Here is a 27,518-nt window from a genome sequence, read left to right on the forward strand (position 1 = left end):
CTGGATACATAAGTTTAACAATACACTTTGTTGATCAAGATTGGGTATTGCAGAAGTTTCTTTTAAATTTTTCTCCACTGCCACCACCCCATACTGGTCAAGCACTTTCAGATAAGTTATTTCTGATGTTAAATGATTGGGGAATTGAAGGAAAAGTAACCAACATCACTTTGGATAACGCTGCATCAAATACTTCATGTGTTAAGATAATGAAGAGTCGATTCATTGCAAGGAATGTTATGTCGGATACTGGGAAAAGAAACTTTCATATAAGGTGTTGTGCTCACATAATAAATCTTATTGTAAGAGATGGACTGACAGAGATTGATCCAGCAGTAATCAAGATAAGGTTAGCAGTGAAGTACCTTAAAGGTTCACAAAGAAGAAAACAAAATTTCTTGGATACTGTCAGCGATTTAGGAATGTCAGTAAAGATAGGTGTTCGACAAGATGTTAAGACAAGATGGAATTCTACTTATCTTATGTTGCAAAGTTGTATTTCGTATGAAAAAGTCTTCACTCATTTGAGGTTGGTGGACCCTGACTATGCAGAGTCTCCTAATGGGGAAGAATGGGAGCAAATCAAAGTGGTCACGAAGTTTCTCAAGGTCTTTTATGACCTCACGACTCTATTCTCTGGAAACAAGTATCCTACTTCTAATTTTTATTTTGATGGGGTTTGTCAGATTAAAGTATTATTAGATCAAGAGACAACTAATGGCATTGAGTTCATCAGAAACATGGCGAAGAAAATGCAAGAAAAATTTGCCAAGTATTGGTAAAAATTGAGTCCAATATTGGCAATGGCAGTCGTTTTAGACCCTCGATTGAAGTTTGAATTTGTAGAGTTTACTTTAGAAAAGGTGTATCCTGTTGAGCGTGAAATGAAGAAGGAAGTTGATATTATTAGAAAAAGGATGGCGGCACTCTATAAAGAGTATTATACGGCGTCAACTTTAAGAGGTTCGACAACCAATGAAACTCAGAATTCGGGTACTGTAAATGGTGGGAATTCTGGATGCAATGGAAGTGCTTTTATGCAGGTGATATTTCTTTAAGTTTTAACTGCTTGAACATTTCTATAACTGTCCATATAGAACTGGTAGTTAATTGTTGAAGTTTTTTGATGCAGGAATTTGCCTCGGCAAAAAAAATGGTGGTCAACAATCTGACAAGTCAGAACTAGAACAATATCTAAGTGAGTCATCAGGATCAACGTCAACTGATTTTGACATCTTGAAGTATTGGAGAAGCCAAGAACTACGATACCCTAATCTTACAAGAATGGCAACCGATATTTTATCAATTCCTATTTCAACTGTTGCTTCAGAAGCTGCATTTAGCCTTGGGGGAAGGGTACTTGACAGATATCGCAGCTCCTTATCACCTGAAAGTGCCGAGGCATTGATAACAACTCGTGATTGGATATATGGAATCGGTAAGAGGCTAAGTGTCTTGAGTAATATTTAAAATTAGTTGTAAGTCTATTTAACAATATATATGAGATTGATAATTACTTATTTTCAATTATATGTAGGAGCTGCATCAACTAATGTTGAGGAAGTGAAAGATAATGATATTAGTGAGGATGTATTGGCATTTGAGCCAGCAAACAATAATGAGGCAGTAAGTTCTTATGCGTCTAATTAGTATTTGTACTTCAGCGATATAAAGCGGATAATTATGAAAATTCTATTTATTTACATTAACACATCCTTTTGTTTGATATACTTTTTGCTGGAAATTACAGATTCATACTGGAGCATCTTGAAGTGATACACTTCTAGACACACAATTACAAAGATACATGGAAAAAGAACATTTTTTGGGCACTGATTTAGGAAATATTTTGGACTTCCATATGATATCACTGTCTCCTATTTTTTGTATAAATATGAAGGGAGACACTAACGATATATATTTTATATGTGACTGCATATGAGGGTTTAGGTTGTGATTCAAGATTTCAAAGTCAGTTCAGTAGACGGTAGCTTCAGTTCAGTACTTCAGTTTGTCCAATTTTGTATATAAAAGGACAAACATAGATAATAGTTACTGTCACTTTGAGGATTCTTATATGAATCACAATCCTTGACCTATATCCTTAATTCCTTATTAATGAATATGATACTTTTTATGCAGGAATTGGTTGTTATTATGGTCTCCTCTTCACTAGTGATGAAGTGTTTTAGACTTTTAGTAGGTGATACTGTGGTAAACTGGTAGGCAGTAAAAGTGGAAGTTTGTATTTTTTTTTTTGGTTTTATATATGTATGTAACTATGTCTATATGTATTCCACTCCACAACTTTGGTTTGGTTCATTTCAATCATGTTTTAGTTGTATTGTGGAATCTGTAATCTGTTTTCAATATGCACTTTTTAGTATTTAGACTTGTGGTTGTTTACTATATTCATATTTTTAGCACAAAAATAATAAAGTCAAATTTACCATCCAACCCGCAACCCGTCAGAGCCAACCCGTCTAGGGCTAGGGTTGGGGTTTTGGGCTTGTACATGAACAGTACTAGGGCTACGGCTGACCCTAACCCGTCCATGGATTGTCAAGCTAGGGACGGGTTGACCCTAGCTTGCCCGGTTGACAGCTCTAGTCTGACGACTTATAAAGAACAAATCATACAAGCAAGATCAAACAAAAAAATTGAAAGACATAAAACTAAATATGAACACAAGTGTTTAACGTGGTTCGTCCATTAAAGACCTACATCCAAAGCTAGAAAGTATCATTTTATTAGTATATCTTACGGTCTTACCTTTTTACTTAATCTTACAAGTATATATATTTCATTACTTCACGGGAAAAATAACACTCTTCTTACTAATATTCTACTTCCTGGGATAAATAACTCTCAAAACGCATGTTTGTCTCCTTCTACATAACAAGTATTTATAGACAAATGGGAACTTCGTAAGATATGTTATGGTACTTCTTGGTCTATTTTATTGTGGTACACCTTCTCATTGTTCGAACTTGTTGATGGTTGTTTTTAACTTAGGGCGAAAATTGTAAAATTTTATGCTCCAGTATTCGAAATACCGAACTTTGATGTATCTTCATTCCATTAGGAATTTGAAGGATGTATTAAAAACCTGGGAAGAGCCTACGCCTCTTTTCCTGTACATCTATATTTATGAGCTTCACCCGGCTAAGTTCAAAAAATATATGTATATATACATATATAATTTATATTTACTGTACATCTCAGTATATACATGTGTAAAATTATTAGAATAATATTGGTGCATGTTGCACTACCCCCAAGTTTTCTATGATTTTACCACATTGAAACTCAAACTCTTAGATGAGTTGCTCACTATTGTAGAGCCTAATGAGTATTTATTTAATGTTGTGTTCCTCAGCTGAACTCTTAATACTGACCTGACATCCATGTTCATTCTCAGCTGAGTAACATGGATTCACTGAAGTGTCTGATAAGTTATGCATAAGGATACCAGATCAAGAGCATCACAGCTGTGCTAGCAGGACCAGGTAGTCACCATGCTACTTGAAAGGATAATAAATTTAACGATTTTGTGTTGACACACAAAATTTGCTTAAATGTATTCAGTTTTGCGTGTGAATACACAAAATTTGCTTATTTTTCCTAATTTTGTGCCGACACACAAAATTTTATTATTTTACCCTAAAATTGGCATAAACATGATATATCGATTCCTATTGGTCGAGACTAAGCCTAGCCAAGCAAGAAATCAATCCATCCCTTGTCAGGTTAGTATAAAACACTAAGTAGGGTTGAAATTGACGAAATTGTGAATTAGGGTTAAAACCGTGACAGGTCAGTCACGGAAGGGATCTGCCCGTGCTACTTGGCCGACCAAATTTACAGGCTTTATGCCTCCTGTATCGACCAATCGGGTCTCACAATAGCTACATGTCATCCCTCTTCCTAATCGACCGATCAGGTCGCTTATAACCTACCTTCTCCGCTCCCAGTGACCGACTAAAGTAGGCCAACTGAGTTGCCTAAACATATGTTTAGGTGATATCATGACTGCCAAGGTCAGTCGCGGAATGATCTTGACCACTCAACTTTGCTGTACAATCTAATTAGTTTAGCTCCTACCATGATCGACCAATCAGGTCTCATGATGGCTACCTGTCATCCCTCTTCCCAATCGACCAACCAGGTCGTTCAAAGCTTGGTTGTCCCTCTTCTAGTGACCGGCCAAAGAGGGCTGGTCAAGCTTTCCTAAACGTGTAAACTACAGAAGTGACTGACCATGTGAGTCGCATGTACCGAACGTTTAAAAATACGTTAGCAATTAGCGTTGGAAAAGTGTTACGAAGTTCAAAGTAACTTTTTCGCAACACTAACGTTGCGGTTTTGTGTTACAAACTATTTGAACTGACAACAAAGCTTATAAGCGTCGCAAAGCGGCGTTACTAAACCTCAACCAAAACTAAACCACACTTTGAAAAGTGTGGTGACCCTTATTCAAGGGGTCCGCGACCCTGGCTGTACGATTTGTACGAGAAGGTATAAACGATGCTTTACTTGTATCGAATACCTTTTTGAGTTGCTTACTTCTAAACGGTACTCTACGTGTATTGAGCACTCTCGTTTCCTTACAAATGATACTTTTTATGTATCGAATATGCTTAATAAATTAATAACGTAAGAATGCCATGTGGGGTCTTTAAGTACTTCTCATGGCAAGCTATATTTTCATTAAACTTGACTTGCCACTCATGACCCACCTGTAATCTAGCTTGTGTGTGATTGGAAAAAATATTTCTTAACATGTAGGTCTTACATATATGACCAACAACACATGTTTAGTTGCTGAGATGACTATGTGTTCTCTCCTACACTCCTCATGATTACTTTTACATGTCATGGTGGTGGACTCACTCAATAACTACCACGTTCCACATCACTGGTTCATTATGTTAGGATTAAGACTTTATAATTAATCTCTTCACAAGACACTGGTTCTTTGGATCACGTTGAACTAAAGAAAACAAAAACAAGATGCACGAAAGAGAAACAAAGACACAAGATTTAACGTGGTTAGGAAATATGCGTACGCCCACAAACGGCTACGATCAACTCTTATTATAAAACAAATTACAGAGAATTAAACCTTAACAATTAATGAATCAGTCAACAAACTATGACCAGCAGAGTGTTGTTCACAAACCCCAAACAATTCTCTATGAACAAAACGTTCTAAACCCTAAAATTCTCTAGTTATGAGAACTCTTCTGAAAATTCTGTTGTGTATATTTCCCTAAGGCTTGTACGCCTATTTATATAGGTTACAAACTTGTCTTCCAAGTATATGAGTTATACTAGGAAACCTAAACATAGCTAAGAAAGGAAACCTTGAGTTTAACTAAATCGGGAAACCTCTAGCTATACCAAAATAAGGAAACACCTAAACGATTCTAGAAAATTCAAGAACCTTCCTAAAACATTGACAACTTCTAACAGTTCTGCATCTTACCGATGTTTTGGACAAACTGATTTGATCTTCAAAACAAGTTAACCGTAGCCTCAAATGCCCTGGGGCTTAAACAACGAGCAGCATTGGTCAAGCTGACACACTTCTCAAACTTGACCTCCGGAACGACTTTCGTCAACATATCTGCTGGATTATATATCTTCAGTGTCAACCTTCAATAGTTGTACTAATCCGTTATCAACCACTTCTCGTCCCTTATATGATAACAAATATCAATATGCTTGGTGCGTGCATGAAAATTTTGTTTCTTAGCTAAATGAATAACACTTTGACTATCACAGTTCACAACGGAAAAAACGGGGGTACAACAACCACACCCAACAATTCGATTAGCAATCTGTATGGACAAACTCCAATATACTTTCTAGAGAATCAATTAGACAGTCAGACTCAATCTAGATAAAAGTATATCAAAGAGTTTATATCTCAATCTCTCGATTTGATGTATACTCAAGCAAATAGAAATCTGCAAGTATTTATCAAATACTAGAGAGATAACTTGGATGGTACCAAAGACCAATATCCAAGTGTCAATCAATTTAAATCAACGACCAAAAGGTCGGATATTCTAACTGATTGAACAACGCACAACCTGTGATATTTCAATTATACAAACAAATATAATGCGGAATATAAATAACACAGACACCAGAATTTTGTTAACGAGGAAACCGCAAATGCAGCCCGGGACCTAGTCCAGATTGAACACACACTGTATTAAGCCGCTACAGACACTAGACTACTCCAAATTATGTTCGGTCTGGACTGTAGTTGAACCCCAATCAATCTCACACTGATCCAAGGTACAGTTATGCTCCTACGCCTCTGATCCTAGCAGGATGCTACGTACTTGATTCCCTTAGCTGATCTCACCCATAACTAAGAGTTGTTACGACCCAAAGTCGAAGACTTTAATAAACAAATTTGTATCACACAGAAAAGTCTACGTTAATAGATAAATCCGTCTCCCACGAATATACCTACGAGTTTTGTTCCGTCTTTTGATAATCAAGGTGAACAGGAACCAATCAATAAACCGGTCTTATATTCCCGAAGAACAACCTAGTATTATTGATCACCTCACAATAATCTTAATCGACGCAGCGAAAAAAGATATTGTGGAATCACAAACGATGAGACGAAGTGTTTGTGATTACTTTTCTATCTTGCCTATCGGAGATATAAAATCTCAAGCCAATTATTTCAATTATACTCGTACGATAGAAACAGCAACATCAGATCACACAACTACAAGAAAAGTAGTATCGGTCTGGCTTCACAATCCCAATGAAGTCTTTAAGTCGTTAACCTGGTGTAGAAGAAGAAACCAAAGGTTAAAGGAGAATCGACTCTATCTATGCAACTAGTATCACACGTAAGGTGTGGGGATTAGGTTTCCTAGTTGTTAGGGTTCTCCTTTATATAGTTTTCAAATCATGGTTTGCAATAAATGTTAGCTTGGTAACAAAGCATTCAATATTCACTGTTAGATGAAAACCTGATTAGATTCAAGCTAATATTTCTCAATCGTTGGATCGAAAACTTAGCTTGTTACACACAAATGAAATGTCCAATTTTGGGTTTACGAACCGTTCCCAAACATTGACATTTGTTGGTTCAACAATAGTTAACAAAATGGTTAGCCATATGATTACTTTCATATCAACCATATTCTTCTTCACCATAACTAGTTCAAATGACTCAAATGAACTAGTTATAGAGTTGTTCAATTGCTTAGATCTTATGTAACTACACAAGACACAATCGAAGCAAAAACGGTTTGATTCACTCGAATCGGTTCATGAACTTTATGGCCACGGTTTGCAAAAGCATTCCTTAGTTTAAATAAACATGAGTTCAAGAACAACCGGTTTTAGATATAACCTGCTCGGGTTCGCGGACTGGGTTCGCAGACTTAAGCTCATGGAAGGAGTTCAAAAACTCCAGCAGAAATTTTCGGGTCGAGAACTTCCGCCAGTTCGCGGACTTAGTTTGCGGACTTGGCTCACGCCACTTCCATTTGTCTTGATCAACAAAGTTCGCAAACTTTGGTTCAAGGAATAAGGACTTATACATATATGTGTTTCCATAACAATGCGTATATCCTACCAATGGTTATGTAATCTAAACTCTCATTTCAATCATTGAAACATTCTCAGAGGACTGATATAGCCGTTATTCACAGACCATTTTTCGTCAGAGCAATTTTCAAAGTGATTGAAACATAACATGACCTTCATCACTAGGTAAAGATGAATTCGGCTAAAGCGAAAGCTTACCAACACATCTTTCGAGAAATAGATAGGCGAGATAAACTCGGCTCGAAATAACAAATGTGCATAATGAGAGTCTATATATCAAAACGGCTTTTGTCTCAAGAGTAGGAGATAGAATAGATAGACTTTTGAGTGACAGATAAGTTCAAGTCTCCACATACCTTTTAGTCGATGAAGATCCACCAGTTCCTTGAGTAGTCCTTCGTCTTGTATGATGATTGCCATGAAGTTCTTGAGCTCAACTACACTTTCTATCCTAGTCCGAGACCTTTAGCTATGTAGGCTAGAAATCAAGACTTATAGGTTTGATCACTAACATTGACAAACATGCTTGAGATAGCAACGCATGCGAGTTCGACCGAGAAATGCTCTAACAACAACAACACTCAGTTGTATAATCCTCAAGTCTTCAACTAAACCATGAAGCCGCAATGCTTCCTTAACAGCCTCTGTCATAACAATATACTCTGCCTCCATAGTATACAAATCTATAATTTATTGTAACATATACCTCCAACTGATAGGTCCTCCACTCAATGTAAAACAATATCCCGAAGTAGAACGACACTTATCTCTATCACCCGCATAATCCGAATCAACAAATCCACAGAACTTCAAACTCTTCTCCTTTTCAAACACTAAACCAATATCCAAGGTCCCATTAAGATATCTCAAAACTCCCTTCACTGCATACCAATGTGCTCTCCCAGGGTTAGCCATATACCGACTAACTAAATCAACTACTTATGCAATACCCGAGTGAGTACAAACCATAACATACATCAAAGAACCAACCGCATTAGCATAGGGAACCTTTGACATAAACTCCTTCTTCACAGTTGTAGTGGGACACAACTATTTTGATAACTTAACTGTAGGCGGTATTGGAACATTAATAGGTTTGAAGTTATGCATTCCAAATCGATGAAGAACCTTCTCAAGATAGGATTTCTGAGTAATACATAACTTCCACTTTTGACCTATCTCGATTAATCTCCATACCCAAAATCTTCTTGGTCGGACCCAAATTCTCCATCTCAAACTCTAAACTCAGCTGTTTCTTCAAAACATTAATTTCTGACTTGCTCTTGGCATATATGAGCATGTCATCCACATAGAGGAAAGGATAAACAATACTTCTATCTAGAAACTTCTTAAAGTGCACACACGGATCGTATTCAATACGAGTATACTTTTGCTGCAACGTTAACGTATCAAACCTCTTCTACCATTGTCTTAGTGATTACTTCAAACCATATAATGATTTCTCAATTCGACACACATAATCTTCCTTACCATCAACTTCATAACCAATGGATTGTGACATATATATGTCTTCCTACAAATCTCCATGTAAGAAAGTTGTCTTGACATCTAATTGCTCTACCTCTAAGTCAAACTATGCTGCAAATGCTAAAAGGATTCAAATAGAAGTGTGTTTAACAATCAGAGAGAAAACTTCATTATAATTCACGCCTTCCCTTTGTGCATATCCCTTAGCCACTAACCTTGCTTTGTATCGTAAACTACTAACAATACCCTTGGAATCTGGAATTCCATCATTTACCGTATATACCCACTTGCACCCAATCTTCTTTTGACCCTTAGGCAACCTAACAAGTTCCCAAGTGTGATTCTTGTGAAGAGACTTCATATCCTCATCCATAGATGTTTTCCACTCAATGGCATAAGTATTACTCATTGCCTCCTCAAAGGTTAATGTCTCATCCTCAAAAACAGATAATGCATAAGACGCATACTCATCAAAACCATAATGGACTGGTGCACGTTTCTCATATTGAGACGTCAAAGACGAAATATTCTGAACTTGTTGTTGTGTAGATTCCTCATTAGGAACCTCAAACTCAACTTCATCCTCTACAAGAGTTTCCCTTTCTTCTTCTATAGTAAATGAACCAGGATCTCTTTGCTCCACCTGCATCGAATCATCTTCTATACCGCTATTACTCTCACTTTGAATTTGAGAGTTCCAGCCTGTGAACTTCTTTGAATCAAGCATCGCTTTCTCATTAAAGGTCACATCACGACTAATTATCAACTTATTCAATTCTGGACACCATAGACGATATCCTTTCACACCTAATGGATAACCTAAGAAAATTATTTTCTTATCCCTAACACCCAACTTATCTTCTTTAACATGAAAATAGGCTGGACAACCAAACACCTTCAAATTAGAATAGTTCATGAGATTACCAGTCCATACCTCCATAGGTGACTTACACTTAATAGATGTTGATGGTGATCGATTCACTAAATAGCATGCCGTATTAACTGTTTCAGCCCACCAAATCTTTCTAAACTTGCGTTTGACAACATGCATTGTGCTCTCTCAAGTAACGTTCGATTCATTATCTCTGCTACTTCATTTTGCTGTGGTGTACCCTTGAATGTGAAGTGCCTAACGATACCTTGTTCCTCAGAATACACCTTCAATGGGTCTTCGATGTATTCACCGCCATTATCGGAACGTATCTTCTTAACCACACGACCAAGTTATTTCTCTACCATGGTGTTCCACTTCTTAAACACCTCGGTGATTTCATTCTTATGCTTCATGATGTAAATCCAAACTCTCCTCGAAAAGTCATCGATAAAGGTCACAAACCACCTAGCACTTCCCTTAGAAACTGTGCGAGAGGGACCCCAAGCATCCGAATGGATGTAATCTAACATACCCTGCGTGTGGTGTACAACTGTACCAAAATTGCTTATACATTGCTTCCCGAAGATACAATGCTCACAGAAATCAAGCTTGCAAGTTTCCTCACCACCAAGCAAGCCTTTACTACTCAACACTGATATACCTTTCTCACTCATATTCCCAAGATACATATGCCATAAACGTGTTGACTCCACCTGTTTCTCATCAATTGATTGAGAAACCATAGCTCCACCAAAAACTATATCTCCTTGTAAGAAATATAAATTACCATGTCTTTCACCGGTCATCTTCAAACTACCATCTTAGTATACCTTAAAGAGTCCATATTCAGCAACATACTTGTATCCAAGAGATTCAAGTACTCCTAACAAAATCAAGCTCTTTCTCAAATTTGAACATGTCTAACCTCTAGAAGTGTTGTGATAACACCATGCGAACGAACCTGTACCGTACCAACACCAACTGTTTTGCAGGCATTAGAATTACGCATCATAATAGTACCACCATTCACCTCTCTGTAAGTAGTGAAACAATCTTTTGAAGGACACATATGATACGAAGCACCAGAGTCAAGCATCCAACCAACCATCATTGAGATAACTCTATGATGTAACGATTAACACTTCCTCATCAAAACCACACATTGGGTCTTCTAAAACTTCACTTCCTTCAGCAACCAAAGCAACAATATTCTTCGAATATGATTTCTTACGTTTCTTATCTCTTGCCCTAAGCTTGAGATAATCATCCCTAATATGACTTTGACTTCTTATTACAATTCTTTCCCCTATCAACAAACAAGCCCTCGACTTTTACTTCATCGCTGAACTCTTGTTTCCTTAACGCCTTAGCTTGTAAAGCAGAGACCACATCATCAAAAACCAACTTATCTTCATCTTGTGGGTTTCTCTACAAAATTAACTGTTGTGCAGCTTTTTTTGAAGTTAATAATATTATGGGTATTGGTCTACTTATGATTGATGATGCAGGTGATTTTGGTGAGGCAGGGATTGTCCTAGAAATAAATGACGATGAAGAGCAAGTATAGACTATAATAACTTGGGAGGCAATCTAGGCTAAATAGGAAAAATCCAAAAATTGCATTTGGATCAAATTTTGGACTGTAACAAGCTGCTATGACATTTCAGCAGATGGATATATGTCCATGTTCCAAGAGACATAAATATAGTAGCTCATTGTTTAATAAAGAAAGCTAGGCTTAGCAATAATTCAATATATTGGGAAAATGATTCAACTTCTGTATTGAAGTCTCTCAATAGATAAAAAAAATTTGTAGAACTTGTCAAGTTTTAAATAATTTTTTTTTCTATTTGGGAAAATAAAAAAGATAAACATGTATCCTAAGTTAGGAGCCATGCAAAATACCGCCACCAGTTTGACGTTATTGTGATCATTATTTGGGCCACTAAGTGAGCCTTAAATTAGATGAGTGTGGATTCTATACAAAGCTAACTGGATACCTGAAGCGGAAGTTAGAGTAAAATGTTTTTGCTGCACTAAAAATTTAATTTTTGCGCTTTCAGAAGTCATTCTGAAAATGTGTCCAAACTAATTTCTGAATTTTTTGTTTCCAGAAGTTAAAAAGTAACTTTTGGAATGGTATCCAAACAGGTTTTATAGTGCGTTTGGATATCATAAACAAAATATTTTAGATGCATCAAAAAATTAATTTTTCGCTTCCAGAAATGATTCTGAAATGTGTGTTCAAGTTTCTACACTAGTGATCTCTAGACTACATCCAAACTCCTTAAATGAATGGATTTCAACAATTACAGGGTTAAAATCCCTACCTCTGCAGTGGGAGGGCATACCGACCACCATTTGGAGTGGTATCTAAACAGGCTTTAGTGACGGTCGAGGTTTCGCCCATTTATGAACCCAAAATGTCCCAAGACTCCCGACCTCATCTCTCTAATCTTCCATTTACGAGCCTAAATGGCTTCGATATCAGGCAATTGATCATCTCCTAGTTTTGGTCATGGCAATTCCAAATCAGAAACTTCTCAAAACTCTAAGATCAGTTTTAACCTCTGACACCTCTATCAAAACCAATTATGAAATTGCAAACAAAATTTCTGAAGCCCTTAAAACTTTAGGCTGCAAATCTCTTCTCCAACCTAATAATTTTCCCCTCCTCTCAAATCTCAACACAGACATAATCCATCTTGTTGTCTCAAACCCACTTCTCAAACCCACTACTTGTTTAGATTTCTTCAATTTTCTTGATGATGATAATAAACGATTTCTTACTCCTCCTACTTATGAGCATGATCTTCAAACTTATATAACCTTAAGTTTAAGGTTATTCAAAGACAGAAAATTCCGAATGGCAAAATGTCTTCTTAATCATGTTGCAATTCATGAAAATCTCAACTTCCCAGTTTCAGCTACAGCTTCTTTGGTGGAGAATCTTTGTAAGGATTCTCATACTTTGAGTGAATTTTTTGATATGTTTTTTAGAGTTTATTTAGAGCAAAACATGTTTGAGGAGGCTTTTCATGTTCTTGATCACATGAAAAAGAATAACTTGGAACCGGATACACGGTCGATCACGATTGCTGTCGATAAGCTTTGTAAGAATGGAAAGCTCGAGAAGGCTAGGGAGTTCATGGTGGTGGGCGGAAGTAAAGGGATTAAACCAAATATTTTTACTTATAATGCTCTGATTAATGGGTTTATTAAAATGGGTAAATTTGAGGAGGTTCATGAAATACTGGAGTTGATTGATAACGAGGGACTATCAAAAAATGTTACAACTTATACACTTCTGATTAATAAGTTTATAACTGAGGGCAATATTGAAGAAGCTGAAAAAGTGTTTGGAGAAATGCTTGAGCGAAAGATTGAACCTGATATACACGTTTATACATCAATGATAAGTGGAAATTGCAGAAGTGAAAATATGAAAAGAGCATTTGCGTTGTTTGATGAACTGTCTGAGAAAAGAATAAATCCTAATGTACATACTTATGCTGCATTAGTGAATGGTCTTTGTAGAGTTGGACAAATGGATGCGGTGAAGATATTGTTAAAGGAGATGCAGTGCAATGGAATTTATTTGAACCAGGTGGTGTTTAATACAATAATGGATGGGTATTGTAAGAAAGGAGCAGTGCATGAAGCTTCAAAATTGTTTGATGTAATGGGGAAGAAGGGTATTAAAGCTGATGTGTTTTCATATAACATAATTGCATGTGGATTATGCAAGTTAAACCGAATTAGTGAAGCAAAAGCGATATTGCTTAGTATGGTAGGTAAGGATATTGTGCCAAATTGTGTAAGCTTTACTATTTTGATTGACATTCATTGTAAAGAAGGAAATATTGCTGAAGCGATGAGGGTTTTACGTGATATGGAGAAGAAGGGTGTACAGCCTAATGTTGTTACTTATAATGCTCTTATAGACGGGTATTGCAAAAAAGGGAAAATGAAGGAAGCTTGCGAGATTAAAGATGTTATGGAAAAGAAAAGGATAGTACCGGATGTGTATACTTATACGTCGCTTATGCATGGGAATTTCATAGTTGGGAATGTAGACAACGGGTTGAAACTGTTCCAGGAGATGGTGGCAAGGAGTTTGTCACCAAATTTGGTTACTTACACTATGATGATTTCAAATTTGTCTGAAGAAGGGAGATCTCATGAGGCTTTCCGTTTGTACGACGAAATGAAAATTGTGGGTCTAGTGCCTGATGATGCTCTATACACCACCCTCGTTGGTAGTCTTCACAATGAGGTGCCAAGAAACTCTTAACCAAGGAAGAAGATAGGCACTTTTGTTTAATTTTTCAATAGCAATTGCCAAGAAACTATTACCCTTCATTCCTGATAAGATTGGAAGTATTGTTGGCTTGTAAAAGCATGGGTGAAGTGTATGAATGAGACATGGTGGTAGTTTTCAAGTAAAAATGGCATGATTGAATGTGGCTCATCTTTCTGAGCAATTAGATACCGTACGGCATCTAGCTAGTGAGACCCAGAAAAAGAAATGCTGCACCAGAAAACAGGATACTGGTTTGTTTGTTTTTTATCTGGGATGCTAAAGTTACATGTGACTTGGAGTGTGCAAGCGTTGTTCCTCTTGGCGGATATGAAAGAACTTGGTAGTTTGGTATGCGACAACCTAAGTTTGGCAAGTTCCAGACGAGGGATTTGGATTTACTATCATTTCACTGCCGAAGGGAGTTACAAGGTACACTCCTATCCTTAATATGCTTGCCGAGGAAATATGGTATGGAAGAGACTCGAGTACAAGATTTGGTGAAGGTGCAGAAACTATCTCAGAGTGTGTTTGATGTTGTTAATAATGATTTTTCTTGTACCAAGTTTTTGCGTTAGGATTGTTAGCAGGTTTGTTGATCTTAAGATAACAAGTACCCTCTTGCTATCCGTTTTTGCACGCCCATTATGTGAACAGGTTTTCACTTCAGCTGTTGATGATTGCTCATTTGTAGGGGTGAGCATGGGCCGGTATGGACCAGTTTTTACCTCATCCGCATCCAATCCAATCCCCTATTGATTTCAAATTTGGCATCCGCATCCAATGGATGCACGGATAAACGGATTGGGTGCGGATAATCCAATGAATTTGTGTTAGTTAAAATTTATAATGAAAAAATAAATCCAATATAGATGACTTCTTATAGAACCTACACATTTTATATATCTATATAAATATAGAAGTGTCATGGACAACACTCCAAACAAACACCTTAAAAATTCCAAAACTATCTATATATTTTCTAGAAACTATATAAATGCCTTAATCTAACGGATATGGATGTCCAACGGATTTTCAAGGTTGCATCCGGGCCCAATCCGTAATCCGTTAGATTTCAAAAATCTCATCCGCGTCCAACCTATTACCGTACGGTCCGGACATCCATCCGCAAAAATACGATTGGTCCCAGTTAAATCTGCGGATTATGGATAAAATGGAGCTCACCGCTACTTGCAATACTTCTCACCCAATTGGTTGCCACGAGGCCCACAACACACACGGTATCACTCCGATAACACCGTGTGGGGTTCGCGGAAATAAAGGCCCATTGATCCAACTCCAACGGAATTAGCCCTATTCGGCAAACCGAAGAACCGTTTTTTTTGGCACTACTCCATTTTGGTGGGGGACTACTATTTGATAAGAATATCACCCTATAGTTATAAAGGGTGTACTAAAATGTGGAAATGACTAAATTACTCTTAACCTAATTTAATTTAAAACCAACCTAATAACCACCTATATATATATATATATAACCACCACCTGCTCTCACCATCGCCGTCCACCACTACCGACCACCACCTACCGCCTCTGACTACCACCACCACCAATCACCACCACCTCTATATGTACAGCTTAATTTAAATCATTAACAAAAATATTCTCACAAACCCATTACTTGTCATTCGTTTTTAATTGAAAAAATGAGAAGTAATCATCAAAATGAGTTGAAAATGGAAGTTGCAGAGAAAAGTTCGGCTAGGAATTATGTGAAAAACTTTGTCGAACTAGCCGAACTCAACTTTAATGGAGGTTTTTTTTTCCCAAAGAAAAGTTCGGTTACGTCGCAAAAAGTTCGGTACGTCGCAATTTTTTTCTCCTAACCGAACTTTGCTCTAAAAAACCTATATATTGAGTTCGGTTACGTCGCAGAAAATTCGGTTACGTCGCAATTTTCTTCTCCTAACCGAACTTTTCTCTGAAAGAAAAAACTCCATGAAAGATGATTCGGCTACGTGTGTTTTCAGAAACATTAGCCGAACTACACTTGCAGATGAGTTCGGCTACCTGTTCTTCAGATGTCGTAGCTGAACTTTTTAAACCAAACCGAAATCAATTTGTAAATTGTTCATTTTTAGGAATGTTTTAGCCAATTCAAGCACCATTAACTAAATTTGAAGTATCACCCAAACATCATACTATTGTGGCTCTTAAAGAAAAAGATCTAACTTTTTTTCTTCCAAAACCCTCATCTTCATTATCATCTTCATCTTCTTCTTCTCCCTCTCAATAATTCTTCTTTTGAAAAAAAAATCAACTTATCAATCTAATCTCACTAATAATTACACTAACTTAATTAGAAAGGATCATTTTGGTACTAAAATAAATATATGGATAAGGGGTGACTCAAATTTACCTCAAAATTTCTGCCCAAAAAATAAATAGTAGTCCCCCTCCAAAATGGAGTAGTGTCCAAAACACGGTTCAAACCAAACGTGTCTTTCAAAAAAAAATTAATACGAAAATGAATTCACTAATAGAATGATTAAATGACAGAGTTTTTACCCATCTGGATTTTTAAACTAATCCATATTGAAATATTGTCTTGATTTCTCCAACTAACAGAATTATCTAGAGTAATTGCAAACTTGTCTAAAGAATGATCCACATCATTGGCTTTCCTGAGTGCATAAGTGTAACCCAATTATTAAAACTACTATCTAGAACATCTAAAATGTCTGTAATAATACTATTGGAAGTCCACTTCTCAGCATCTCTATTCCCGTTGATGGCATCAATTATATTTTTGCAGTCTCTTTCTATATGTAGATTACTGCATATTGTTGTCTTTTCCCACTGGATTCCTTTATATGCCGCAATGGACTCAACTTGCTCAACATCTATGGTTCTGTCTGGTGTGAATCCAACTCCATATTTCTCACCTGCATAATCAGTCTTATTCCTGTTTTCTTAGTTAACAAATCAAAAGCAGCATTAAAAATTAATTTTAAACAATCCTGAGCAGGAGGTTCCCAAGAATCCCTGTAAGAAGTGTTTACACTATTTCTGTCTTGATTACTCCCTGCTAAACAATTCAGTCAGTCATTATAGTAAGATTGTATTCTGCTAGAAAGGGTAACCACATTACCCTGCAGATTATCAAATATAATTGCACACCTGTTCTTCCATATGTGCCACAGAACTATACAAACCTTCTGATAGCATTTAAGATCATCCACATTCATTCTATGGCTATTGAGATTAAATTTATAAGATAACCAATCATCAATATTACAGTTACTAATCATGTTTGCTAACATGGGGTCTGTAACAAGCCAAATATTCCTGACAACAGGACAATCAATAAGTAGATGTTGCATGGTTTCCACAGAGCTGTTACAAAAAGGACAATTCACAGTAGTATGGTTAACATATCTAGAAATCTTTTCATTAGTGGGAAGAATCCCACTAAGACATTTCCAAATAAAATGTTGCACACTTGGAGGAAGATAAGTTTTCCAAAAGAGCCTCCAGTTCAAGTTCCTATTTCCTGTTGAGACACAAGAGAGTCATTGCGAATAACTCTATAAGCAGATTTAACAGTAAATTTCCCACTATTTTCTGGTTCTCATCTAAGTATATCAACACCTCTCTAAGGAAGTCTAATATCTCTTATTTGATTAACAGCTTGTTGGTGAAAAAGAGCCTCTAGAATGTCTACATTCCAATTTTTAATATCAGCATCTATTAATTGGTTGACAGTAGACATATGAGAAGAAACCATTGTACTATTAACTAAGTTCCTAGTTCCAGGTGTCCATCTATATTTTCAAATTTTTACATCTGTTCCATTTCCTATTTCCCAGCAGCTAAATTTTTTCACATTCAATAAACCATTTTTTATACCTTTCCAAATCCAAAATCCGTTATCAGAAAAATAATTATGTAAAGGATTAAAGTTATGAACATACTTACCTTCTAGTAGTTCGACCCACAATGCATCTTTACTTTGGATGTAATCCATCTTATTAATAAGGTTTCTAGGCATTGGAAACACAAACATATGGTGGGAAGCAAGAGTACTAATGACAGACTGAGTAAGAACGGTTTTTTCAGGCTGGCTTAGGAACTTAGATTTACAGGGTTCAAGTCTACCATCATATTTATCCATGAGCTCACTAAAGGTTTGTGTCTTATTTTGCTGAATCAGGAGCGGGACACCTAAATATTTGTCATTAAGATCAAGTCTCTTAACATTAAGAATATTTGAAATTTCATTCTTAACACTATTAGGGACTTTAGGACTAAAAGACATACCTGATTTCTCACAATTTACAGCCTGACCAGAATATAGACTGAATTGGTCTATGGTTGAAGCTAGGTTCCTAACACCTTTAGCATTGGCCCTAGTAAAAAGGAGGCAGTCATCTGCAAAGAAAATGTGAGACACTGCATGGCAGAATTTGTTAGCTTTCATTCCTTGAATTTGATATTCATGTTCAGCTTTCATAAGAGCTCTAGAAAAGAATCCATATATAGAATAAATAGAAAGAGAGATCCTTTATCTCCCTGTTTCAGACCTCTTTGAGGAGCAAACACATCTCCAGGTGAACCATTTAACATTGATGGAAGTGGTAACAGTAATTAAGCATTGCTCAATCATCCTAAACCAATTTTCACAAAATCCTGGTTTTTTAAGAGTGGCTAGAAGAAATGACCATTCTACCATATTAAAAGCTTTGGATATGTCCAGCTTTACAGCCATCCACTCATTCATATATTTTCAATTTTTCATAGAATGTATCAACTGATGTGTTATTACAATATTGTCTGTAATTCAATTTTTCATTCTACCAGACATAAAAGTGGTTTGATATGGGGAGATAATTTTATCTAGAAGGCATTTAAATCTAGTGGCTAGGAGCTTATATATAATTTTGTAAGGTACATTATAGAGACTTATAGGTCTAAAACCAGCAGCATTTTTAGGACAGTTATACTTAGGAATTAAAGCAGTAAAGTTGTGATTCATCTGTTTCAAGAGAAACTTTGACTGAAAAAAAAGATTGCGCCATACTTACAGTGTCATTACCTACTGTTTCCCACATTTCTTGGTAGAAACCAGGTGGAAAACTATCTGGTCCTGGAGTTATCCAAGGTTTCATTCCAAAGACAATATTTTTCTCATGAGAAGGGATCATAGTCAACATTTTGTTGTCCTCATCAGTCATACATGGAGAGATGAATTGGAGATAGTTACTAGGATCAGGAGGATTTGAAGTTTTGCTCATGTTTAGGAAATGTGATTTAAGATTATCTACAATCTCGTCTCTATCAGTAACCCATAAACCAAGATTATTCTGAATGCATTCAATATTATTTCTCATTTCCTAAAGTTTGCTTTACTATGAAAATAAGCAGTGTTTCTGTCACCAAACCTGAATGCATCTTCTTTACCTCTATGTATCAAGTAGTGTTCTTCAGCATCATACCACCTGTTTAATTCTTTACTCAACTCAACAACATTAGAAGAATTCATGTGAGAAACATTAGCCAAGAGATGATTAATTTGGTTTTCAACTTTAAAATTTGAGTTGGTGTATGACCAAAGTGTGTATAGTTCCAATTACTTAGGATCTGTTTAGTAGAAAATAGAGTTTTTGCATGCCTAAAAGAAGCAGATCCACTACCACTGTAATTCCAATTATTCTCAATAAGGATTTTACAAGAAGCATCCTTAAACCAAGTTCTATTAAATCTAAAAGGTTTATGAGTATAAGATTTATTTCTAGATGTACAAAGTAAAATGGGACAGTGATCACTAACATTAGGAATTATGTGATAAACAATGACATTAGGAAATTTATTAATCCAGTTGACACAAACTAAGGCTCTATTTAGTCTTTCTAGAATAAGATCTTGACCATTCCTCATATTTTTCCAAGTGTAGGTGTTACCTACATAATGAAGAGAGTGCATTCCAGCATTACCAAGAAGCAAATTGGCTTGATCTAGTTGAGATTGAGCGATTGGGTTTCCTCCATCTTTATCTTCCCTGTCTATTATGAAATTCAAATCTCCCATGACACACCAAGGGATATTAATAGTGGAAGATACATTATTCATATATTCTCATTGGGAATCTTTAGTGTCAGGATCAAGAGATCCATAGATGAAGCAGAACATAGTAAAATTGGTTCTGCCATCAATGTTTATAATGCAATTAACAATATTGAGGTAACTATTGTGGATTTCAACATCAATTCTATCCTTCCACAAAAAAACAGAGACCATTAGATTGACCTATAGGATTAACAAAATAGGAGTTTGGATAATTGTATCTAGAGATATAGGATTTCATTTTCCTTGTTAGGGTTTCAATTAGAAAAACAATGTCAGGATTATTTGATCTAACTAACTCCTTAAGATGGTCTCTAGTATATTTTGTTTCCAAAACCATATACATTCCGATAGATAATTTTCATCTTTGAATTAAAATTCAGTGCAAATTGGTGCAAAAGAAAGATAATAGTAAAGAGGCTGAAACTTTAAACAGTACCAAATAAGTAGGAATTAAAAGGAATGGAATATACATGGCTCTCTCCATTTTCTTTAGAAATATGTTCAATCTATGCAAAAACTTGTGTTAGAGCATTGCTCGGTCGAACTCGCATGCGTTTCTATCTCCAGCATGTTTGTAAATGTTAGTGATCAAAACTATAAGTCTTGATTTCTAGTCTATTATAGCTAAGGTCTCAGACTAAGATACAAAGTGTAGTTGAGCTCAAGAACTCCATGGCAATCATCATACAAGACGAAGGACTACTCAAGGAACCGGTGGATCTTCATCGACTAAAAGGTATGTGGAGACTTGAACTTATCTATCACTCAAAAGTCTATTTATCTCCTATCTTGAGACAAAAGTCGTTTTGCTATATAGACTTAGATTATACACATTTGCTATTTCGATCCGAGTTTATCTTGCCTATTTATTTCTCGAAATATGTGTTGGTAAGCTTTCGCTTTAACCAAGTTCATCTTTACCTAGTGACGAAAGTCATGACAAGTTTCAATCACTTTGAAAATTGCTTACTTTGACGAAAAATAGTTTGTGAATAACAACTATAGAATATCAACGTCCTCTAAGAATTTTCCAATGATTGAAATGAGAGTTTAGATTATATAACCATTGGAGGATATAAGCATTGTTGTAGAAACATATATATGTATAAGTCCTTATTCCTTGAACAGAAGTTTGCAAACTTTGTTGATTAAGAGAACCGGCATGGTGGCGTGAGCCAAGTCCGCGAACTGGCGGAAGTTCTTGTCCCGAGAATTTCTGCTGGAGTTTGTGAAATCCGTCCGGGAACTTAAGTCCGCGAACCCAGTCTGCGAACTTGAGTAGGATATATCTAAAAACGATGTTTGTGAACTTATTCTTATATAAACTAAGGAATGCAATGTGCAAACTGTGGCTATATAGATCATGAACCGATTCGAGTGAATCATATCGTTTTTGCTTCGATTGTGTCTTGTGTAGTTACATAAGATTTCCTTGCAATTGAACAACTCTCTAACTAGTTCATTTGAGTCACTTGAACTAGTTATGGTGAAGAAGAATATGGTTGATATTAAAGTGATCATATGGCTACCCATTTGGTTGACTATTGTTAAACCAACAAGTGTACAAGTTTGGGTACGGTTACACAAGCCTAGAAACGTGCATTTCATTTGTGTGTAACAAGCTATTTTTCAATCTAACGGTTGAAAGATATTAGATTGAATCTAAATCAGTTTTTCATCTAACGGTGAATATTGAATGCTTTGTTACCAAGCTAACATTGATTGCAAACCCTGATTTGAAAGACTATATAAGGGAGAACTCTAGAAACTGGGAAACCTAATCCCCGCACCTTCTGTGTGATACTAGTTGTGCTAAGCTAGAGTCGGTTCTCCTTTAACATTTGGTTTCTTCTTCTAAACCAGTTTAACGACTTAAAGACTTCGTTGGGATTGTGAAGCCAGACCGATACTACTTTCTCATAGTTGTATGTTCTGATCTTGTTGTTTATACCGTACGAGTACAATTGTAATAATTGACTTGAGATTGATATCTCCGATAGGCAAGATATAAAAGAAATCACAAACACTCCGTCTCATCGTTTGTGATTCCACAATATCTTTTTTCGCTGCGTCGATTAGGATTATTGTGAGGTGATTGATAATACTAAGTTGTTCTTTGGGAGTATAAGTCCGGTTTATCAATCGGCTCATGTTCACCTTGATTTATCAAAAGACGGAACAAAACTCGTAGGTATATTTGTGGGAGACGGCTTTATCTATTACCGTAGACTTTTGTGTGTGATACAGATTTTTTTATTAAAGTCTTTGACTTTGGGTCGTAGCAACTACTAGTTGTGGGTTGGGTGAGATCAGCTAAGGGAATCAAGTACGTAGTATTCTGCTGGGATCAGAGACGTAGGAGCATAACTGTACCTTGGATCAGTGTGAGATTGATTGGGGTTCAACTACAGTCCAGACCGAAGTTAATTTGGAGTAGGCTAGTGTCTGTAGCGGCTTAATACAGTGTGTGTTCAATCTGGACTAGGTCCCGGTGTTTTTCTGCATTTGCGGTTTCCTCGTTAACAAAATTATGGTGTCTGTGTTATTTCTTTTCCGCATTATATTTTTTTATATAATTGAAATATCACAGGTTGTGCATTGTTCAATCAATTAGAATATCCGACCTTTTGGTTGTTGATTTAAATTGATTAACACTTGGATATTGGTCTTTGGTACCATCCAAGTTATCTCTCTAGTATTTGATAAAGACTCGCAGATTTCTATTTGCTTGAGTATATATCAAATCGAGAGATTGAGATATAAACTCTTTGATATACTTTTTATCTAGATTGAGTCTGACTGTCTAGTTGATTCTCTAGAAAGTATATTGGAGTTTGTCCATACATATTGCTAAGCGAAATATTGGGTGTGGTTGTTGTACCCCCATTTTTTCAATTGGTATCAGAGCAGGTAAACACGTTCAAGACCTTACAAGTCTGTGTTTGTAGCGATCTGACTCTATGGACAAGAGTACTATCTCTGATAACTCAACATCAGTTCAGAGAATCTCGTATGAACTTCAAAGTCCTGAAACTTCTGAGAAAAACTCTATCTCCTGTTCCTTGACTGAATCTGTATTCGACTGGGAAAAATCTCTTGATGAGAAGTTGGATGAACTTTCAGATGACAGTGATTCAGATGAAGGACAAACTATCGATGAGGAAGTCTCTCAATATATCAAGTTGTTTGACCATGCTTTGAAAGAAAAAAAAGTCAACAACTTGCTTGAGTAAGTACATGACTCCTCTTTGTCAATAAAACAGAAAATTGAGAAAACTCTTTAAAGGATATGATGGTGGATATAATCTCCTAAAATATATCGTTAAAGATCGTGAAGAAGATGTACGCATAAAAAGGTCTGAATGTGATAATCTTCTCCGAAATCTCTTTGTGTTGAAAGAAAGACTTGCAGAAGCTGAAGCAAGATATGACTCTCAACAAAAATGTTTTGATGACAAAGAACTCAGTCTTCTTTCCAAAGAAAAATCCTTGGAGACTGACCTTGCAGCTGCTCTTGGTAAAGTGAAATCACTGGAAGAGAGTCTGAGAAGATTCAATTCTAGCTCTACAAAATTGTCTTTTATGATTGGATCATGTAAAGAACATCTTGATACACGTGGTCTGGACTATAAAGGAATAGACGCTCCAAAAACTAGTAAATCAATTTTGTTAAAGCTATTGATAATTCTTCATGTGAAAAACCTTTCACAGCTTGTAATTCTAATGATATGTATGATGTCTATACCTTGGTAAATATTACTATAAAGGCGGAATTCAAAATAATAATAGACGAGAAACTTAGAAGAACACAGAGCACAAGTAGTAATTTCGAAGAAAATATATCTTCTCTAGATTATGAACAAGAAAACGCTTTACAATTTTCTCTTTATTACGCTCACAATCTCTCTAAACAGTAGTTAACCCTAAACTGTTTACTAAGCTTGCTTTTACAATAATAAATTTCCTCACAAACTTCTCTCGGTTTCTGTGTAAACCTTTCTTCTCTAGGTGCGCCTGTATCAAGAACACACTAACTAGATGTGTTTACTTATGAGCTAAACATCCTTATTTATAGGCTTGGTTTGGTTTCCAAAACGTCTTAGGAATCTATTTCCTTTAGTAGGACTAATTCCCTTTCTAGGTATATTACCTAAACTAAGAATACTTCTCAAAACAATACTCCTTCCTAAACTAGGAATTTATCCTAAACAAGGAATCCTTCCTAATATAGGATTCTATCCCCAATTCGTTTTGAGGATCACTAGTTCCCAGGGAAAGGAAGATACACATGTATCATGCCCCCCCCCCCCCACCCCCCCCCCCCCCCCCCCCCCCCCCCTCAAGAACTTGAACTCCTGTGAAAGTTATATTTGTAGGTTAGGGAACTCGTGAGTTCCTTTCACCCTGCTGAACCATTTCTCCTTGCTGGAAACTTGACTTTGACTTCCAATTAGAAAAGCATCCTTATCTTCTTGTCTTATCTTAGTCACTATTCGCTCCGTAATGCAATACTGCTCGACTGGTTCTTCTCTATCAAACCACAAGTCTTCCACATGTGTCATCTCCAACATTATCTAGTAATGGTGGTTCAAACGTACTTAACCTTCTTAGGTCTTCTTCTTGTTGTTTGGTAATGTATTACAAACTAACTCTACTCGGATTCTCGTCAAGAGAACGAATCACAAGGAGAATGAACTTTGTACTAGCATTCACCAACCGCTTAGCCTGAGTGGATGTAATCAAGCTTGCTCCCTCAAGAGGAGAGTCAATAGCTCGTATTACAAAAGTTTTCCCATCTTTGGTAAAGGTATACTTATGCTCCCTTCTATGTAGAACCACATCTCGATACCACAAGTAAGGACTACCAAGTACAACTTGACAAACATCCAATGGAACCACGTCGCATATAACCTCGGCAATGTATGACTCATCAAAAGCAAACTTGAACGTGCACTGCTATGCAACCTGTAGACCACCTTCCTTTTGAAGCCACCCTAAAGGATAGGGTTTCGGATGTTTGAAAGTTTTCAAACCCAACTTTTCTACCAAAGAATGTGAAAGTAAATTCTTTTGACTTCCCGGGTCAATAACAGCATCTATTAGTGTTGTCTTAACCTGCATCTTAACCGTGAAGAGTCGTTCCCTAGTATCGTCTTTCGTAAGTTATTTTATGCCTCCTGCCATTAGAGAGAGCTTTTGATTAGGTTCTGTTAGTTCTTGGACTTCTTTTGGATCTTGTGCGACTAGTGTTGCCATCATGGCTTCTTTCTTCTGCAACCCTTTTGGTTTTAGATTAGGATACTTTATCCAACACTTGTCAACAACATGCCATGTTTGTTTGCAATGGGTACAAGACAAACCTTCCTTGTCACTTGACTTTCCTTTCTCTTTGCTCCTTCCATCTCCTTTAGCGAAGAAACTTCCAGACTTTCCATTGACGTTTCCCTCAACATCAGTTTTCTTCAGCCTGCCTTCAATGGCATTAGATTTGATACTTGCTTCGGAGATAGTATCCGTCGAAAACATCTTCAACTCCTTCCGTATATACTCATGGAACCCGGAAATATACTTCATATAGATAGCATGATCTTCCAAGTCTAAATCCAAAACCATAGCTTGATTCTGAAATTCCGTAGTATATTCCTGCACGGTTTGGTTGTAAGTCTACTTCAAGTTGTACCACTTGAACCATCTCTCCTCAAGGTAGCCAACCGGATAAAACTGTTTCCTTACAACTGCCTTGAATCTTTTCCATGACAATACTCTTTTACCTAGGTTTTGTCTTTGATAAGCTTTCCACCAGGTTAGAGCATGCTTTTGTAGCTTCAATGTCGCGAAAGCTATCTTTTCTTTTGAACTATATTCAAAGAAAGAGAAATACGTCTCTAGACGGTCAATCCAATCATCCAATTTTTCTACATCGACACTGCCATCGTAAAGTGGAATATCAACACGAAAATCAATTTTCAGATTCTTACCATGAGGTTTAGTTGTTGTAGGACCTTTAGGAAGCTCACTTTCCTCCTTTTCATCCTTATCTTCTTCCTCTTCTTCTTCTTCTTCTTCTTCCGACTCGTCATCTTCCAAATCATCTTTTTCCGAAGCTGTAGGTGAAGGTGTAACCTTTTTCTTCGTCTCTTTCGTAGGTATATGAGAACGACTACATTCACTCAATTCCTGAAGGGTAACTTGAATAGACTTCATGTCTGTTTGCAGCGTAGCCACCTTTTCTTCCATAGTTTGTGGTTCGCCTTCCTTAGGATCATCATCTGACTTTGTCATCCTTGATCCCCTTGTTGTCTTAACGTCTTCTAGCTTCTCAAGTACCTCACCAAGATTTATGTAGAGAGATCTAGTGAAAACCATAAACCACGGGGATTTACCCTAGAAACAAACCTTGCTCGTGATGCCAACTTGATACGTATGATCTCTATACCTTGGTAACTATTACTATAAAGGCGGAATTCAAAATAATAATAGACGAGAAACTTAGAAGAACATAGAACACAAGTAGTAGTTTCGAAGAAAATATATCTTCTCTAGATTATGAACAAGAAAACGCTTTACAATTCTCTCTTTGTTACGCTCACAATCTCTCTAAACAGTAGTTAACCCTAAACTGTTTACTAAGCTTGATTTTACAATAATAAATTGCCTCACAAACTTCTCTCGGTTTCTGTGTAAGCCTTCCTTCTCTAGGTGCGTCTGTATCAAGAACACACTAACTAGATGTGTTTAGTTATGAGCTAAACATCCTTATTTATAGGCTTGGTTTGGTTTCCAAAACGTCTTAGGAATCTATTTCCTTTTGTAGGACTAATTCCCTTTCTAGGTATATTACCTAAACTAAGAATACTGCTCAAAACAATAGTCCTTCCTAAACTAGGAATTTATCCTAAACAAGGAATCCTTCCTAATATAGGATTATATCCCCAATTCGTTTTGAGGATCACTAGTTCCCAGGGAAAGGAAGATACACATGTATCATCTAAAAACAAGGATTCTACTTCTTCCATATCTACTCACACGAGAACGGTTAAGAATAATTCCTTTAACTGCTATTACTGCGGAAATAAAGGACATTCTGAGCGAAGATGTCGTTTTTGTTTAAGGAATGAAAAACTTCACAACATGCTTGCATGGATGTCTAAAGAAGTCATCAAACCTATCTCTCACATTGTT

At 36.5% G+C, this 27,518-nt stretch overlaps 2 protein-coding genes across 2 annotated transcripts; one reads left to right on the forward strand and one right to left on the reverse strand.

The window, feature by feature from the left end:
* Nucleotides 1–12,353: 12,353 nt before the first annotated feature.
* Nucleotides 12,354–15,010, forward strand: LOC113313495 (pentatricopeptide repeat-containing protein At2g32630-like). Its single transcript, XM_026562280.1, has one exon. The coding sequence runs from the start codon at nucleotides 12,468–12,470 to the stop codon at nucleotides 14,241–14,243; it is 1,776 nt and encodes a 591-aa protein (XP_026418065.1). The 5' UTR covers nucleotides 12,354–12,467; the 3' UTR covers nucleotides 14,244–15,010.
* A 10,489-nt stretch (nucleotides 15,011–25,499) lies between these two features.
* Nucleotides 25,500–26,540, reverse strand: LOC113311950 (endonuclease 4 homolog). Its single transcript, XM_026560732.1, has 2 exons — nucleotides 26,315–26,540; nucleotides 25,500–25,807 (listed from the first exon to the last, which is right to left on the reverse strand). The coding sequence occupies exons 1-2, from the start codon at nucleotides 26,538–26,540 to the stop codon at nucleotides 25,500–25,502; spliced, it is 534 nt and encodes a 177-aa protein (XP_026416517.1).
* Nucleotides 26,541–27,518: the final 978 nt, after the last annotated feature.

Source organism: Papaver somniferum, chromosome 9 (assembly GCF_003573695.1).
Source record: "Papaver somniferum cultivar HN1 chromosome 9, ASM357369v1, whole genome shotgun sequence".
NCBI lineage: Eukaryota > Viridiplantae > Streptophyta > Magnoliopsida > Ranunculales > Papaveraceae > Papaver > Papaver somniferum.

Coding starts and splice junctions, on each gene's coding strand:
- LOC113313495 (XM_026562280.1), top strand. CDS start 12,468: ATGGCAATTCCAAATCAGAAACTTCTCAAAACTCTAAGATCAGTTTTA.
- LOC113311950 (XM_026560732.1), bottom strand. CDS start 26,540: ATGAAGTCTATTCAAGTTACCCTTCAGGAATTGAGTGAATGTAGTCGT. Junction 25,808..26,314: donor TACAACAACTAAACCTCATG/GTAAGAATCTGA, acceptor ATGCCATTGAAG/GCAGGCTGAAGAAAACTGAT.